Genomic DNA, 20229 nt, shown 5'->3' with positions numbered 1-20229 from the left:
TGCAAATTTTAATGATTTTAATAAAATTTAAGAATTCCCATTTTATTTATGAAAATCGCCACATTTAAAATTTACTGGGATTTGCCAGAATTATTGAAAAATTATAAATTAATATTATTTATTAAACATTTTAAGGATTTTAGCAGAAATTTAGGAATTCCCATTTTGTTTATAAAATTTCCCCATTTGGGAATTTTATGGGATTTTTGAAAATTGTATGGGATTTACAAAAATCGTTAAAAATCTATAAATTATTAACATTTTAATGTATTTTTAAGCATTTTATAAAAATTTAAGAATTCCCATTTTGTTTATGAAAAATACCCACTTTTAAAATTTACTGGGGTTTGTCAAAACTACTAAAAAATTATGAATTAATATTATTTATTAAACATTTAAAGGATTTCAGCAAAATTTAGGAATTCCCATTTTGTTTATTAAAAATCCCCACTTTTGGAATTTACTGGGATTTGCCAGAATTATTGAAAAATTATAAATTAATATTATTTATTGAAAATTTTAATGATTTTAATAAAATTTAAGGATTCCCATTTTGTTTATGAAAAATCCCCACTTTTAAAATTTACTGGGATTTGTCAAAACCACTAAAAAATTATGAATTAATATTATTTATTGAAAATTTTAATGATTTTAGTTAAATTTAGGAATTCCCATTTTGTTTATGAAAATCGCCACTTTTAAAATTTACTGGGATTTGTCAAAATTACTAAAAAATTATGAATTAATATTATTTATTAAACATTTAAAGGATTTTAGCAAAATTTAGGAATTCCCATTTTGTTTATTAAAAATCCCCATTTTTGGAATTTACTGGGATTTGCCAGAATTATTGAAAAATTATAAATTAATATTATTTATTGAAAATTTTAATGATTTTAATAAAATTTAAGGATTCCCATTTTGTTTATGAAAAATCCCCACTTTTAAAATTTACTGGGATTTGTCAAAACCACTAAAAAATTATGAATTAATATTATTTATTGAAAATTTTAATGATTTTAGTTAAATTTAGGAATTCCCATTTTGTTTATGAAAATCGCCACTTTTAAAATTTACTGGGATTTGTCAAAATTACTAAAAAATTATGAATTAATATTATTTATTAAACATTTAAAGGATTTTAGCAAAATTTAGGAATTCCCATTTTGTTTATTAAAAATCCCCACTTTTGGAATTTACTGGGATTTGACAGAATTATTGAAAAATTATAAATTAATATTATTTATTGAACATTTAAAGGATTTTAGCAAAAATTTAGGAATTCCCATTTTTTTATAAAATTTCCCCATTTGGGAATTTAATGGGATTTTTGGGAATTTTATGGGATTTACAAAAATCGTTAAAAATCTATAAATTATTAACATTTTAATTTATTTTTAAGAAATTAAACTACATTTAGGAATTCTCATTTTGTTTTTGAAAAATCCCCACTTTTAAAATTTTCTGGGATGTGTCAAAAGTACTAAAAAATTATGAATTAATATTATTTATTGAACATTTAAAGGATTTTAGCAAAATTTAGGAATTCCCATTTTGGTATAAAAAATCCCCACTTTTGAAAATTTACTGGGATTTGTCAAAACAACTAAAAAATTATGAATTAATATTATTTATTGAACATTTAAAGGATTTTAATAAAATTTAAGAATTCCCATTTTATTTACGAAAATCCCCACTTTTGAAAATTTACTGGAATGTGTTAAAATTACTAAAAAATTATGAATTAATATTATTTATTGAACATTTAAGGGATTTTAAAAAAATTTAGGAATTCCCATTTTGTTTATGAAAAAACCCCCATTTGGGAATTTGCGGGATTGTATTCTAATTGAATTTATCTTGGAGTTTTCAAGAATTTTAAGGGATTTACAAGAATTTACATAATAACTGTGGTGTAAATTAGGTTTTAAATAGCAGAAAACAAATACTTTTGCTTGTATGCTTTGATTTTTTCCTTTGAAAATATAAGAAATCATTGTTTTAAAGTGTTAGCTAAGAGTTTTTGTTTTGTGTTGGCGTGGGGGAAGAAAAGAAGGGGTGTTGTGTGTGTAAGCAATAAAAAATAAACCATAAAAAATTGTTTATTAGTAATAATAATAAAAAAGCAAAAAACCATAAACAAAATAAATGAAAATTTGTTTAACTTACATCTTCCGAATCGTCCTGCGATTGTAGACTATTGGTCGAATTGGTGGAGTTTTGTAATTGTTGTTGAGGCATTTGTTGTTGATTCAAATTATTCGCTGTATTGCTGGAGTTGTTGTTGTTGTTATTGTTGCTGTTGGTTGTAGTATTATTGTTAGAGTTGTTATTGGTGTTTGCAGCAGCAGCTGTTGCCGCCAGTGCCGGTTGGCCGCCAGAAGCAGTGGCAGCTACTGCCTGATAAAAGCCATTACCACTGTTTGTCAAATGCTCTGAACACTTTACACAGGTGGGTATATTATAGCCGGGTACTTGAAACAACTGAAATAGAAAAAGAAAGAAATATTGAAATAAATTTTTATTTTTTTTAAAAAAAAAAAACTAGAATTTAAAGTTTTTAAATTTTAAGTTCTGGATGTTTGTCTATATTATGTTACAAAAAAAAATTAATTTCTTCTCTATAAACAGCACAGAAAAAAAAACAACAACCAGCCAAGAAGCTAAATACTACAACTTTAGTAATAAACAGCTCTAAGGCCACTACTACTGGAAATATAGAAAATTTATTATAAAAAAAAATTAAATTAAATGAAAAAAAAATATCAAGCCTCATCATACTGCTAACATCACATTGGATAAAAAAAGTAACAAGAAAAAAAAACAACACAGCAAAAAAAAAATCGAAATACTAAAAAAATTATATATAACCAGCCAACTCACAGTAAACTATTGTAAGGTTGGTTATCTTTATATCTCTGCCCCCCCCCGTTTAAACCCTATCAAGAGACAGCTTTAAAAATAACAACAACAAAAACACCACAAGAAAAAAAAAACAACAAAAACTAACACAACATAAAAGCAACGTATGGAAACAAAAAAAAAAAACAGAAAGAAAGAAAAAAACTAAACAACAAAAAAACAACATTGTGCGCGCTAAAGAGAAGTTGTACTGTATACAAAAGGCGTAGTTAAGGTGGAGGGGTATAAATTCAATTCAATTGTACATACCCTGGTAGAAAGATACAGACGCAGAAGAGCTGTCACAGTATTGTCGTCCATGTCCATTATTATTTTTATTATTGTTATAATTATTATGGTAGCAGAGTTGTGAAAACGTTGTTATACAGTACCAGGAGCATGAGAACTAACCACTTTTAAATGCTAAACCTGCTACCTAAACAGACGGTCTCATGATTGAATTGTTTACAGTACTTTACACAGCTTTCACAACGTTCTGATTTGGCACGTTTCGACAGTCCAAAATAACTAGTAATTAATAATTTTTGATTTTTATTCATAGATTTTTCTTTTTTTGTTTTTGTATAAATTTGTTCTTTTCTTTTTTGTTTAAAACTGTTGAAATTATTTGTTATTTTAGATATATTTTCAAGGTATTTTTTTTTAAATCAAGATTTTTCAATTCCTATTCTTTGTACAAGAAATCCCAAATTTTGGCAATTTAAAGGGATTTTTTACTAGAATTACAAAATAAAAATTAAATAAATTATTTGCCCTATTTTTTACAAAACAATCAAAGATTTTTGTGAATTTATCCAAATTTTTCAATTCCCATTTTATTTAAGCAAAATCCCTTTTTAGGAATTTACTGGGATTTACTGAAATCTCAAAAAAACTATGCCCAACATAATTTTTAATGCAAATTTACAGAATTCCACCAAAAAAATGAATTCCCATTTTTTTATAAAAAATCCCCACTTTTTCCAAATTGAGTGGGATTTGCTAAAATCTCAAATCAAGCATAAATTATTAATTTTTTAATAAATTTTTATCGTTTTAAAACAAATTTAACAATTCCCATTTTGTTTATGAAAAATCCCATTTTGGGAATTTAGTGGGATTTACTGAAATCTCAAAAAAACTATGCCCAACATAATTTTTAATGCAAATTTACAGAATTCCACCAAAAAAATTAATTCCCATTTTTTCATAAAAAATCATCACTTTTTCCAAATTGAGTGGGATTTGCTAAAATCTCTAATAATGCATAAATTATTAGTTTTTTAATAAATTTTTATCGTTTTAAAACCAATTTAACAAATCCCATTTTTTTTAAGAAAAATCCCTTTTTAGGAATTTACTGGGATTTACTAGAATCTCAAAAAAACTATGCCCAACATAATTTTTAATACAAATTTACAGAATTCCACCAAAAAAATGAATTCCCATTTTTTTATAAAAAATCCCCACTTTTTCCAAATTAAGTGGGATTTGCTAAAATCTCTAATAATGCATAAATTATTACATTTTCAATGTATTTTTAAAGAAATCAAACAAATTTTGAAATTTCCATTTTGCCTTTTAAAGCATTCATTCTGCCCAATATTAATTAATCCCATTTTATTTATAAAAAATCCCTCTTAAGGTATTTTATTTTATTGAAAAATCTCCAAATGTTTAGCTAAATTACTATTTTATAGATATCGTGCACAAAATTAAAGTTTTAAACAAATCATATTATATAAATAATAAATTGTTTAAAAACTTAAAAAATAAAATAAGTATTTTTATATAATTTCAAGGTTTTTATTGCAATTTTTTTCAATTTGTAATTTGTTTATAAAAAAATCTCAATATGGAAATTTAATAAAATCTCAAAAAAAAAGAAGGAAATAATTAAATTGTAATTCAGTTTTAAAATATTTTACAAAATTTCGAAATTCCTGATTTATTAAATACTAGTTGACCCGCCCGTTAGCATTTACTAACATTAGTTCTTCAAGTTTCTCCAACCCACATACACCTGCCTGTTATTATTTATTTGCAAATAAAATATCTAAATTTGTACTGCATACTTTAGGGAGCTTTTTTAATACAGTTGTCTGGACACCAAAAAAAAAATCCGAGTTTTACCAAGAATTTTTGAATTTTTTTTCTTTACAAAAAACCATCTCCTGAAAATTTCGGATCTAATAAAAAAAAATTCAGCAAAATCGCTTCAGGCATTCTCACGTGATGTCATTACATACATGGACCATTTAATTTTTATATATATAGATTTAGTGAACAAGTTCTATGGAATCATTACAAAGCCAGTATCCCTTCCTTGGAACCAGTTCTCTAATCAATGATTTTAGCTTGTCTTAAATTCAGTGTTTTATTTTTTATACAGTCCATTAAGGAATCGTACAGCTTGAAATTATTACCCTCGGAACTAGTTCTACGGCAGCGATGTAAGTATAACTAACACATCTTCTAGAACTAGTTCTTCCATCAATGTTTTATATTCGAGATTGTCAAACTTGGAACTAGTTCTGCAAACAGTTAAGGAAATTTTAGTTTTTAATTTTTTTTTTTTGTTTCGAAAATTCAAATATTGTTTAATGGTACCATGAAGTTCCTTTGGAAATAGTTTGTGTTCTTTATAGAATTTCTTAAGATGCACAGTATTGTGATTATAATGTACTTCTAAAGAGTTTTCTGGGAAGCAGTTCTTTGTCACTTGTAAATATATATTTTTCGTTCAATTGGTCGTTCATTTACTTGTCAAACTATTTTCAAATATGCCATAACGATTACCAACCCTACATTTACTTTATTTGAGTTCTCATCTAATCCAAGCACACTCAATTGAAATTACTGGAAATATAATGATTATAACATTTGATATGGAACACGATTCTCGAAGCTAATTCAAAACAAGAAAGACTGGGGTTTGTGTTTTAAATTTGAATTCAATTTGAGGTTGATTTAAAAAGAAACATTGGACAATTTTCCTTTTCTCTAATTGATATCAAATGTTAGTTTCAAATCAATCTCTCAAACCTAAATAAGGGATATTTGTATCAACGAAATGTTCGTTTTGTTTGAAAGGCCTATCGCGTGCCTTTTCCATGACTCTGGCACATAAATCGGGCTGAATTTGACCGATGGCATGGATTATGTTGGTTTTGAGGGCCGCTGAGGTTTGTGGTTTATTCACATAGAGCTGAGAAAACCCCACAAGAAAAAGTCTAACGGGGTCACGTTCACATCACCTCCACTTGAGATGACCATGCCCTCAAATCGTTTGTGCAGAATGTCCAATTTGGCATGAGCTGTCGAATTTTGTGCCAACAAAACGTCATATGCTGGAAGTTTTGCTTTACTTCTTTAATTTCAAATAAAGTGCTCGCCGAAGCTTGTGGTGAATGTGTTCCATCGGTTTCAATGTGCGAGATATTGTTTGTGCAGTTCAGAAGTGGTGATTTTGACACGGAAGACAAACATCGCCCAGACCAGCCAAAACAGTTTGAAGACCGAGAATTGAAGGCATTACTCCATGAAGATTGTTGTCTCAACTCAACAAGAGTTTGCAAAATCATTTGTAGCTACTCAAGCAGCAATTTCAAAACGTTTGCAGGCAGCAAAATTCACCCAAAAGCAGGGAAATTTAGGTACCTACCATACGAATTGAAGACAAGAGACCTTGAAAAACTTGCGATGAAAACTGAATCCACTACGATACTACAGATGCGTAAGAGATCGTATGTGAAGCTTGACCAACCAGACGAATCGACACCAAAGCCAAATATCCATGAGCTGCCGAAATATGACCAGACCATCACTGGGTGGGTAACTGTACCGAACACAACTGATTCGTTTGAAGCGAGGTTTTGCCGAAAAACGACCTTATATGACGATTTATATAAGACCATGTTTATAAAAATCGGACAACTAATTTACAAAGATATACCTAAAATAAAATTTGAAGTTTTTAATTAATTCTTAGGAATATTAGGACAGGGATTGAATGAATTTGTTTATGTGTTGTGAACCATACAATGGCTTATAATTGAGGAAAATCTTTCGAAAATAATTGGGCAAGGAAAATCCTTTGGTTCAATATCCTGTGTTCAAAAGAAAATATTGAAACTACGGTAAAAATTTGATAATTTTTGAACATTAAACCTCGAGGCCCTATGCTCCACAGGGAGTTAAGAGGACAGAAGAAGAAGAAACCTCGATAGAATCCAAGCCATAGCAAATTTAAAAAGTTTAAGCAACTTCATATTTCGTATTTCGATAAAGAACCCGTGAAAAGGTAAAGGAAATTTGAAGTGTTTAAATATTATATCTCTCTCCCTCTCTGATTTCCATTGTTTGGATATGAAATTTATGTTTCGCACTTGAAATACATTTGAGAATAAAAAATATTATCAAACATTTGGCATTTTGGAAGGTTTTTGCTTGATTTCAAATTATTTTGGATGTGAGAACAAACTTCCTAGGAAGTTGAACAACTGGAACTATATTTGTTGATGAGATGATTTGGAAAGGTTTGCAGAAATGTGTCTAATTATAATGTTTTTGCACACTCAGATAACTTCAAGCGGGTTTTTGTTAACATTAATCTCAGATGAGCGTAAATATTAAAAAATCTTCCAAAAAAAAAATTAAATAGTCTTCCAACAGGGAGTCTTCCAACTTTAACAGTTTTTAGCGGCCATATTGTTGAAGCTACATCCGTGGAATTGGCTGATATTTATTCAGTTTGTTTTGCCAAATCATCTTGGATGGATATAGAGTTCAACAAGGCATGCAAATGATAAAATTGTTTTATCGAAATGTTCGCGGAATATTCCGTAAGCTTCTCCCATATTACTGTCGCCATGGTCCTACCGAAAGGACAAATTTGAATCCACTTGAGTCAGTAAACAATGAACCATCTTCACGTACGACAACGAAATGCAAGATCTGTCATTTACATCGCCGCTGTCTTGGAGAGTGAGCAGGATTATCCGAGTCAGTCGATTTCGCGACGCTCACTAGAACTCGGTCTTTCGCAGACCACAACTTGGCGAATTTGGCATCGTGACTTGGGTATGTACCCTTACAAAATTCAACTGACCCAGGAGATGAAGGTAAACTTTCATAGACAACGAAATGTATTCGCTGAATGATCCCTGAAGCAGTTGGAAACTGTGACACTAATTTTCATTAAAAAAGATAAGCCTAATTTATTTCTGGATGAATGGCAAAGTCAACAAACAAACTTATCGAATTTGAGAGGATACTACTTCACATGAGATCCAAGAGCTTCCAATGCATCCCGAAAAAGTCACTGTTTGGTGTGGATTTTGGGCTGGCTGGCTGGTTCAAATTTCTTTGGGAAAGACATTGGCCAGGCCATCAGATCGTCAAAGGCGAGCGCTATAGGTCAATGATTATAAACTTCTTTTAACCTAAATTGGATGATATGAACATTTGCGACGAATGCAAACTACGAATGTAAGAAACATTCGGAAGTTCTTACAATTGGCTAAACTACAACGAAGTCAAGAAGAATTCGCGAGTTCTTGAATTCGGCTACGAGAGTTCTTACAATCGGCAAACTACAAGATCAGGTATTGGGTTAGATTCGGGTTGTACTTCGAAAGTGCAGCACGAAAGCAATGTGGTTTCAACAGGACGACGCTACGTACCACACAGCTCATGTCACATTGGATCATCATGGTCAGCTCAGGGTGGAGGTTTTGTGAATTGGCTGGCCACCGAGAACGTGTGGTCAACTGTTCAATACAGAGACTTCGGTCGTCTGTTCAGTACAGAGGCTTCGGCCGACTGTTCAATACAGAGGCTTCGGCCAACTGTTCAATACAGAGACTTCGGTCGTCTGTTCAGTACAGAGGCTAAAATTCCTTTAAAATCTGGTTTGTAAAAAAATTCGTGATAAAATTCGCGATCAAAATTCTATAAAAAGTTCCTCGTAAAGAAATCTGTGACATTCATAAGAAATAAGTTAAAATTTTCAAATAATTTTGTTTGAAAATTATAAAATTCCTTTAAAAACTAGTTTCTAAATAAAATTCGTGATAAAATTCGCGATCAAAATTTTATAAAAAGTTCCTCGTAAAGAAATTTGTGGCATTCATAAGAAATTGTGTAAAATTTTCAAATAATTTTGTTTAAAAATTATAAAATGCCTTTAAAAACTGGTTTGTGAATAAAATTCGTGATAAAATTCGCGATGAAAATTTTTGAAAAAGTTCCCCGTAAAGAAATATGTGACATTCATAGAAATAAGTTAAAATTTTCAAATAATTTTGTTTAAAAATTATAAAATTCCTTTAAAAACTAGTTTCTAAATAAAATTCGCGATGGAAATTCTTGAAAAAAAATCCTTGTAAAGAAATCTGTGGCATTCATAGGAAATTAGTTTAAATGTTCAAAAAATAAATCTGTGGCATTCATAGGAAATTAGTTTAAATGTTCAAAAAATATTGATTGAAAATCATAAAATTCCTTTAAAAACTGGTTTCTGAATAAAATTCGTGATAAAATTCGCGATCAAAATTTTTGAAAAAGTTCCCCGTAAAGAAATATGTGGCATTCATAAGAAATTGTGTCAAATGTTCAAAGAATTTTGTTTGAAAATCAAAAAATTCCTTGAAAAACTGGTTTCTAAATAAAATTCGTGATAAAATTCGCGATCAAAATTTTATAAAAAGTTCCTCGTAAAGAAATCAGTCAAATGTTCAAAGAATTTTGTTTAAAAATTATAAAATTCCTTTAAAGAAAGATTATAAGGTTCAACATGTGATAAAATTCTCTATTGAAAATTCTTTGATACAAAAAAATTCGCGATGGAAATTTTTGAAAAAGTTCCTTATAAAGAAATCTGTGTCATTCATAGGAAATTAGTTCAAATGTTCAAAAAATATTGAATGAAAATTATAAAATTCCGTTAAAAACAGGTTTATGAATAAAATTCGTGATAAAATTCGCGATAGAAATTTTTGAAAAAGTTCTGGTTAAAATGTTCAAAGAATTTTGTTCGAAAATTATAAAATTCCTTTAAAATCTGTTATTTAAATAAAATTCGTGATATAATTCGCGATTGAAATAAAAAATAATGCTTTCAGCGACACAATAAGGTAAAAATTTTGTTACAAACATTTTTCGAACAGAATTCTATATCAGACAAGAATGTATCATTAAAATCGAATGTAACGAACTCTCATTGAATAGAAAAATCGATTATCACGAGTATTTTCAGTAAATATAACATCTCTAAAGTCAATTCTATAACAGAACCAGAGGAAGAATTAAAAATCCTCAACTGCTAATTCCAACTAGACACTGAATGAATACAAAAATCGATTATCAAGCCTATTGCCGGTAAAAAGCTAACAATCATTGAATAAAAGCTCCTCAATTGCTACTCGAAAGTGGTTCTAAGACTGAGAGTTCCAAACAAAAATATCTGATGAGAGAACTAGTTCCAGGAACTGTTCTAGAACTAGTTCTTTCATCAGAGATTTTGGTTCGAAACTGTCACTCTTAGAACTAGTTCTAGAACGATTCCTATTAACATGAATTTTAGATGTAAAGCTTTTAGAGAACTAAATCCTAGTTAGTAAATTTCAAATAAAAGCAATTGAACTGATTTCAGATGCAATACAAATAACTTTTCCCCATTTCCTAAAGCTTCTCCAGAAATAGTTTTAATTTAAAATCCATTGTTCTTAATACGAAACTGTACTGCCTATAAAAGCATGTGTGTCTTAGAAATAGTTTTTTTTCTGTTTTTTTCTCAACATATTTAAACTAGTTTCTCAATATCTTCAAAAGGGTTATAAAGTAGTTTAGAAAACCACCACTTATTAGTTTTTTTTTTGTATAAACTACAACTTTATGAATTAAAACAAAAAACAAGCCTTTAAAATTTACATTTGTTAATCCGTTATTTAGGGACACTTTTTCCACTTTTCTAAAGTACCTTCTTCTGACTTTGAAATATTGAAAAAAAAGGTATTGAAAATGTGTTTAGAAATTTTTAACAAATCCTTTTCAATTTCTAAACACCCTCCCACCAGCTATTTGAGCAAATCTAAAAGTGGCATTTTTGTTTGCCACCATTCCACACCACTCCAGCCTTCTATTGTTAATAGCGAAAATTATAATTGGTGGAAAACTTCTCCTTCAAGAAAATATATTTATATTATACATATATTTGTTTCTATCTATGCAAAGTGCCTATGATGCCACATGGATTTTTTCTTGGCTGTACACACAATAGTGTGACACGAAATGGCCATAAATCCCCTGTGGAAAATGGAAATTTAATTGTTTAATACAAATGAAATTAAACAGTTTGTGGATGATAAAATTACAAGATAAATAAGCAAAAAATTTAGTTTTTTTTTAATCCAATATTTTCATTCGCGAATTTTATCGCGAATTTTACTATTTTTCATCAATTTTATTACATTTACAGACTATTTTTCAGACTGATAAAATTACAAGATAAATAAGCATACAAATTAGTTTTTCTTTAAATCTCAATATTTTCATTCGCGAATTTTATCAGTTTTATCGCGAATTTCACTATTTTTCATAAATTTTATAACATTTTCAGACTGTTTATAAAGGAATTTTATAATTTTTCTTGATACAATTTCAAATATTCAAAGAATTCCGACTGATTAATATTAAATTCGTTTAAAAAAGCTCAATAAAATATCGAACTAAATTGTTCTTGATAAAATTTCAAATATTCAAAGAATTCCGTCTGATTATTACAAAATTCATTAATTGAGCTTTTACAGCCCCTTTTTTAAACGAATTTTATATTATTTAAATGGAATTTTTTGAAATCTCAAAATATTCAATATTTTCATTCGCGAATTTTATCAGTTTTATCGCGAATTTTACTATTTTCAGCAATTTTATAAAATTTTCAGACTGTTTTTAAAGGAATTTTATAATTTTTCTTGATAAAATTTCAAATATTCAAAGAAATTCCCTCTGATTATTATAAAATTCTTTTAAAAAAGAATCTATAAAAGCTCAATAAATGTTCAAATTAAATTGCCATCGGTTTGGAGAAACCTTTTTAAATATTTTCATTCGCGAATTTTATCAGTTTAATCGCGAATTTTAAAATATAGGAATTTTTTATATCAACATTTCAAATATTGATGTATTTCCTTGGAAAATTATAAAATTCGCGATTAAACTGATAAAATTCGCGAATGAAAATATTTAAAAAGTTTCTCCAAACCTATGGCAATTAAATTTAATCATTTATTGAGATTTTACAGCCTCTTTTTTAAAGAATTTTATATTTATCAGACGAAATTCTTTGAATATTTGAAATTTTATCAAGAAAAATTATAAAATTCATTTAAAAACAGTCTGTAAATTTTATAAAATTTCTGAAAATAATAAAATTCGCGATAAAACTAATAAAATTCGAGAATGAAAAGATATTGAATATTTTGAAATTTCAAAGAATTACATTTAAATAATATAAAATTCGTTCAAAAAAGGGGCTATAAAGCTCAATTAATGATATAATTAAAGTGCCATCTTTTTCTAGAAACTTTTTCAATATTTTCATTCGCGAATTTTATCAGTATTATGCATTTACATTTTGTTTTTTAAACGAATTTTATATTTTTCCAAAGAAATTCTTTGAATATTTGAAATTTTGTCAAGAAAAATTATAAAATTCCTTTAAAAGCAATTTTGTAAATAAAATTCGTGAGAAAATTCGCGATGGACATTTTTGAAAAAGTTTTTCGTAAAGAAATCTATGGTAATCATAAGAAATTGGTTCAAATGTTTTAAGAATTTTGTTTAAAAATTATAAAATTCCTTTAAAAGCAGGTTTGTAAATAAAATTCGTGAGAAAATTCGCGATGGAAATTTTTGAAAAAGTTTCTCGTAAAGAAATCAGTAGCATTCATAGGAATTTAGTTCAAATGATCAAAAAATATTGATTGAAAAGCATAAATCCCTTTAAAAACTGTTATTTAAATAAAATTCGTGATAAAATTCGCGATGAAAATTTTTGAAAAAAGTTCCTCGCAAAGAAATCTGTGGTATTCATAAGAAATTCGTTCAAATGTTTTAAGAATTTTGTTTAAAAATTATAAAATTCCTTTAAAATCTGGTTTGTAAAAAAAATTTTAAGAATTTTGTTTGAAAATTATAAAATTTCTTTAAAAATAGTTATTTAAATAAAATTCGTCATAAAATTCGCGAAGGAAATTTAAAAAAAAAAAAAAACTTTTTAAAGAAATTTGTGCCAATCATAACAAATTGGTTCAAATATTCAGAGAATTTTGTTTGGAAAATTATAAAATTCATTTAAACACAGGTTTGTAAATAAAATTCGTGATAAAATTCGCGATCAAAATTTTTTAAAAAGTTCCTCTTAAAGAAATTTGTGGCATTCATAGGAATTTAGTTCAAATGTTAAAAAAATATTGATTAAAAATCATAAAATTCCTTTAAAAACTGTTATTTAAATAAAATTCGTGATAAAATTCGCGATGGAAATTTTTGAAAAAAAATCCTTGTAAAAAAATTCATAAGAAATTGGTTCAAATGTTTTAAGAATTTTGATTTGAAAATTATAAAATTCCTTTAAAATCTGGTTTGTGAATAAAATTCGTGATAAAATTCGCGTTGGAAATTTTTGAAAAAGATCCTCGCAAAGATATTTGTAGCATTCATTAGAATTTGGTTCAAATGTTTTAAGAATTTTGTTTGAAAATCATAAAATTCCTTAAAAAACTAGTTTGTGAATAAAATTCGTGACAAAATTCGCGATTGAAATTTTTGAAAAAGTTCCTTGTAATGAAATCTGTGGTATTCATAAGAAATTAGTTAAAATTTTCCAAGAATTTTGTTTTAAAATCATAAAATTCCTTTAAAAACTGGTTTCTAAATAAAATTCGTGATAAAATTCGCGATGGAAATTTTAGAAAAAGTTTTTTTAAAAAATTCCTCGTAAAGAAATCTGACATTCCAATTAGAAATTTGTGGTATTCGAATTAGTTGAAGAAACCGGATAATACTAGTTCCCGTGCAATATGTTTTCAGACCATATAAAGTGGATCCGTTCTCATAGCCTAGAGGGACCGAAGGTCGTCGACACCTCACTTGTAAACAACAAGTACAAACGTCTAGTCTGTAGTCTAGTATCTAGTCTATTCTCTAGTGTAGTCTCTTGTCTAGCCTCTAGTCTAGTATCTAGTCTAGTCTCTAGTGTAGTCTCTTGTCTAGCCTCTAGTCTAGTCTAGCCTCTAGTCTAGTCTCTATTCTAGTCTCTAGTCTAGTCTCTATTATCTAGTCTCCAGTCTAGTCTTCTCTCTAGTCTAGCCTCTAGTCTAGTCTCTATTCTAGTCTCTAGTCTAGTCTCTATTATCTAGTCTAGTCTCTAGTCTAGTCTCTAGTCTAGTCTCTAGTCTAGTCTCTAGTCTAGTCTCTAGTCTAGTCTCTAGTCTAGTCTCTAGTCTAGTCTCTAGTCTAGTCTCTAGTCTAGTCTCTAGTCTAGTCTAGTCTCTAGTCTAGTCTCTAGTCTAGTCTCTAGTCTAGTCTCTAGTCTAGTCTCTAGTCTAGTCTCTAGTCTAGTCTCTAGTCTAGTCTCTATTCTAGTCTCTAGTCTAATCTCTAGTCTAATCTCTAGTCTAGTCTCTAGTCTAGTCTCTAGTCTAGTCTCCAGTCTAGTCTCTAGTCTAGTCTCTAGTCTAATCTCTAGTCTAGTCTAGTCTCTAGTCTAGTCTCTAGTCTAGTCTCTAGTCTAGTCTCTAGCCTAGTCTCTAGTCTAGTCTCTAGTCTAGTCTCAACATTTTAACTTTCTTTTCATAACATTTTATTGTCAAACATTCCCAATCATTCAAATCCTTCCCCCCACCAAAATACATTACCAAATACCCAAAGTCTGGCAAGCCTGGCTACAACTAACAATAATAATAAAATCAAATTCGCTTGTCGAGTAGTTTTTTGAAAAATGAAACAAAAAAAAACTTTCAAAAACTAAAGAGAGCCAACATTTATTTTGCTCTCTATTTTAGGTGATAGCTGTACAACACGTTTATGCGCTCGCTACAACTGTCCCAAAAACTCTGTCTGTCCACCCTTCAGTGCGAAAAAATTCGTTAAGAAAATTGTAGTATATGGAAATCATTATGTACAGCTGCGTGTAACCAATTAAGAACTTCAATAAAAATTCAAAAATTTTTAATTTTTTTTTTTTTGCTCTTGTGGTGTGGAGATTTTTTTGTTTGACCGGGAGAAACTAAGATTTTGACATGTCAAAATGGGAGGCAGTAATGTAAAGAGAGAGAATTTCGTTTCTAAGAAATGGAGGGATTTATAGATTGGAGGTGAAGATGTTTTTCTTTTCAGTTTTTTTTTTTTTTGGAATTAAGAAAATTTTAAAAATTTTTTAGGTTTGTTTTATAGAATCCTTCTTTTGGAGCCAATAGTTTGGAAATAGTTTTCCAAACCTGTAATTAACAATAGGCAAAAATAAAAAAAAAACCTAATTTAAAATTTGGATTTGAAAAATTTTAAAATTTTTTTTTGCAAAAAAAATCCAAATTTGATCTTAATTCTGCATCAAATCTGTTTTAAAATAATTCCTTAAATGACAACGAACACTTGTAATGAACACTTTAGCAAGAATAAAAAAAAATCTAATTCAAAACTTTTATTTGAAAAATTTTCAAATTTTTTTTAGCTAAATTCTGCTTCTTAATTCCAAAATTCTGCATAATTCAGCCGCCAAAAATTAAATAATTCCCCAAACTAACACGAATAGTTGTAATGAACACTATAGCAAGAAAACAAATATTCCCGCTTAAAATATTTAGTGAGATTTTTCCAGGATTGAGTTTAAAAAACTTTGTTTTTATATAAAGATATTGACTAAAAAACCAAATAAATTATACAGGAGATTTTCTTATTAAAAACAATTGAAGAAATTATGCAAATAAAAACACTTTAAAAACTATATGCTTTTAAATCACAAAATATGCCTTAAAATTATACAAAATATGCTTTTTAAAAAAGAACCAAGCTTTGAGAAAAAACACACGGTAAAACTTAATAAAAAATTCTAATACAATTATCAATTAAACCCCAGCACTTGTCAATCCTTGAATCTCAATTTATCACAGAATTTTTGTTATTTTGTTTCAAAACTAAAAACTTTTCTTATTTTCAATTTTCTATATTTTTTTTTCAAATTTCTTTTTTTAATTTTTGTTTTCGTTTTTTATTATTTCTTGCTTCTTCCACAACACTCTTCACTTGAATTCACCAAAAAATTTAAAAAAAAAAAAAAAGAAACTCTTCGAACAACTTTTTTTGCTTCGTTTGGACGTTAGTTACTGACTACAAAACTTTCACTTATGCTAAACTATTCTTATGTATCTTAAAGAAGTTTTGTCTATCAAAAAGGAAATTGGTCATCCCCTCCCCATAGCCGAAACAATAAACATAAAAACTTCTTTGCAATTGAAGAGCAATATTTCAACCCTTTTTTTTTGTTTTTGGTTTAACCGGTTTTAAAATTCTAAAATAACAACGCAACGCTGTGCTGTAATTAAAAATTTCCAAAAAAAAAAAAATAAAAAAATAGAAACTCAACTTTTTCATTAAGATACATAAAAATAGTGAAAAGTTTTTGTAGTCAATAACTTTTGTCCAAATAGTTTTTGTGTATTTTGTATTTGAAGAGTGTAATATTTAAAATTTCAACCCTTTAAACCGGTTTTTTTGGAAAATCTTAACCACGACAACCCTGTTTAGTAATTAAAAATTTTACAACAATCATTTTACCAATGCGAATTCATAAGTTTATTTTTGGCACTCTCACGCTCAATTCATACCTATTTCGTCAATGGGTTAGACAGGGAAAGCACACACATTTCTAGCAGCATCTTTCCCCATTCCAAAGTTTGTCTTAAGAAACAAACGCACGAAAAAAAAGTAACAAACATCTTTCTCACACCAGCCAGCCAGCCAGCCCCCCGCCCCCTTCCACACCTTTCTAAAGAAACGCGCCTGAACGAACGTTTGTATGCAAAGTTGTTTTATTTCATATTTGTTGTATTGTGTTGTTGTTGTGTTTTGTACTCTTTTTTGTTTTGCTTGTGTTCTTTGGTGAAGGCTTGCCAGATTTGGGGAAAGTATTCTCCATCATTTTGGAACAGGTGATTTTTTGGGGGGGCAGTTAAATGATTTTGATGAATTACATTCATGTTTAATCATGTTTTTTAAAGGAAAGATTGCAAGAGACTAGACGAGAGACCTGAATAGAGATCTGACAAGTGATTAGCCTAGAGACTAGAAACTAGACTAGAAACTAGAGACTAGACTAGAGACAAGACTAGAGACTAGACTAGAGACTAGACTAGAGACAAGACTAGAGACTAGACTAGAGACTAGACTAGAGACTAGACTAAAGACTAGACTAGAGACTTGACTGGAGACTAGAATATAGACTAGAATATAGACTAGACTAGTGACTAGAATAGAGACTAGACTAGAGACTAGACTAGAGACTAGAATATAGACTAGAATAGAGACTAGAATAGAGACTAGACTAGAGACTAAACTAGAGACTAGACTAGAGACTAAACTAGAGACTAGACTAGAGACTAGACTAGAGACTAGACTAAAAACTAGACTACAGAGTAGACTAAAAACTAGACTAGAGACTAGACTAGAGACTAGACTAGACTAGAGACTAGACTAGAGACTAGACTAGAGACTAGACTAGAGACTAGACTAGAGACTAGACTAGAGACTAGACTAGAGACTAGACTAGACACTAGACTAGAGACTAGACTAGAGACTAGACTAGAGACTAGACTAGAGACTAGACTAGAGACTAGACTAGAGACTAGACTAGAGACTAGACTAGACTACAGACTAGACTAGAGACTAGACTAGAGACTAGACTAGAGACTAGACTAGAGACTAGAATAGAGACTAGGATAGAGACTAGAATAGGGACTAGACTAGAGACTAGAATAGGGACTAGACTAGAGACTTGACTAGAGACTAGAATAGAGACTAGGATAGAGACTAGAATAGGGACTAGACTAGAGACTAGAATAGAGACTAGACTAGAGACTAGACTAGAGACTAGACTAGAGACTAGACTAGAGACTAGACTAGAGACTAGACTAGAGACTAGACTAGAGACTAGGATAGAGACTAGAATAGGGACTAGACTAGAGACTAGAATAGGGACTAGACTAGAGACTAGAATAGAGACTAGACTAGAGACTAGAATAGAGACTAGAATAGAGACTAGACTAGAGACTAGAATAGAGACTAGGATAGAGACTAGAATAGGGACTAGACTAGAGACTAGAATATGGACTAGACTAGAGACTAGACTAGAGACTAGAATATAGACTATAATAGAGACTAGAATAGAGACTAGAATAGAGACTAGACTAGAGACTAGAATAGAGACTAGGATAGAGACTAGAATAGGGACTAGACTAGAGACTAGAATAGAGACTAGACTAGAGACTAGAATAGAGACTAGAATAGAGACTAGACTAGAGACTAGAATAGAGACTAGGATAGAGACTAGAATAGGGACTAGACTAGAGACTAGAATATGGACTAGACTAGAGACTAGACTAGAGACTAGAATATAGACTAGACTAGAGACTAGAATATAGACTAGAATAGAGACTAGAATAGAGACTAGACTAGAGTCTAAACTAGAGACTAGACTAGAGACTAAACTAGAGACTAGACTAGAGACTAGACTAAAAACTAGACTACAGAGTAGACTAAAAACTAGACTAGAGACTAGACTAGAGACTAGACTAGAGACTAGACTAGAGACTAGACTAGATACTAGACTAGATACTAGACTAGAGACTAGACTAGAGACTAGACTAGAGACTAGACTAGAGACTAGACTAGAGACTAGACTAGAGACTAGACTAGAGACTAGCGACTAGAGACTAGCGACTAGAGACTAGCGACTAGAGACTAGCGACTAGAGACTAGACTAGAGACTAGACTAGAGACTAGAATAGAGACTAGGATAGAGACTAGAATAGAGACTAGACTAGAGACTAGAATAGAGACTAGACTAGAGACTAGACTAGATTAGAGACTAGAATAGAGACTAGACTAGAGACTAGACTAGAGACTAGACTAGAGACTAGACTAGAGACTAGAATAGAGACTAGACTAGAGACTAGATTAGAGACTAGACTAGATTAGAGACTAGAATAGAGACTAGACTAGAGACTAGACTAGATTAGAGACTAGACTAGAGACTAGACTAGAGACTAGACTAGATTAGAGACTAGACTAGAGACTAGATTAGAGACTAGAATAGATTAGAGACTAGAATAGAGACTAGACTAGAGACTAGATTAGAGACTAGACTAGATTAGAGACTAGATTAGAGACTAGATTAGAGACTAGACTAGATTAGAGACTAGACTAGAGACTAGATTAGAGACTACACTAGAGACTAGACTAGATTAGAGACTAGATTAGAGACTAGACTAGAGACTAGACTAGAGACTAGATTAGAGACTAGAATAGATTAGAGACTAGAATAGAGACTAGACTAGAGACTAGATTAGAGACTAGAATAGATTAGAGACTAGAATAGAGACTAGACTAGACTAGAGACTAGACTAGAGACTAGATTAGAGACTAGACTAGATTAGAGACTAGACTAGAGACTAGATTAGAGACTAGACTAGATTAGAGACTAGACTAGAGACTAGATTAGAGACTACACTAGAGACTAGACTAGATTAGAGACTAGATTAGAGACTAGACTAGAGACTAGACTAGAGACTAGATTAGAGACTAGAATAGATTAGAGACTAGAATAGAGACTAGACTAGAGACTAGATTAGAGACTAGAATAGATTAGAGACTAGAATAGAGACTAGACTAGACTAGAGACTAGACTAGAGACTAGATTAGAGACTAGACTAGATTAGAGACTAGACTAGAGACTAGATTAGAGACTACACTAGAGACTAGACTAGATTAGAGACTAGATTAGAGACTAGACTAGAGACTAGACTAGAGACTAGATTAGAGACTAGACTAGATTAGAGACTAGACTAGAGACTAGACTAGAGACTAGACTAGAGACTAGATTAGAGACTAGAATAGAGACTAGATTATAGACTAGATACTAGAATAGAGACTAGATTAGAGACTAGACTAGAGACTAGATTAGAGACTAGAATAGAGACTAGACTAGAGACTAGACTAGAGACTAGACTAGAGACTAGACTAGAGACTAGATTAGAGACTAGATTAGAG

At 29.8% G+C, this 20229-nt stretch overlaps 1 protein-coding gene across 5 annotated transcripts in view; it reads right to left on the bottom strand.

The window, feature by feature from the left end:
* The window catches only part of LOC135957499 (zinc finger protein 391), a 49676-nt gene that overhangs the window by 17645 nt on the left and 11802 nt on the right, over positions 1 to 20229 (bottom strand). For all 5 annotated transcript variants that reach the window (XM_065508248.1, XM_065508251.1, XM_065508252.1 and 2 more), the window contains exon 2: positions 2170 to 2484. In XM_065508248.1, coding sequence (XP_065364320.1) covers positions 2170 to 2484 — 315 coding nt within the window. The remainder of the gene's footprint in view (positions 1 to 2169; positions 2485 to 20229) is intronic.

Source organism: Calliphora vicina, chromosome 4 (assembly GCF_958450345.1).
Source record: "Calliphora vicina chromosome 4, idCalVici1.1, whole genome shotgun sequence".
Classification (NCBI taxonomy): domain Eukaryota; kingdom Metazoa; phylum Arthropoda; class Insecta; order Diptera; family Calliphoridae; genus Calliphora; species Calliphora vicina.
This window is presented reverse-complemented; position numbering and strand designations above follow the sequence as displayed.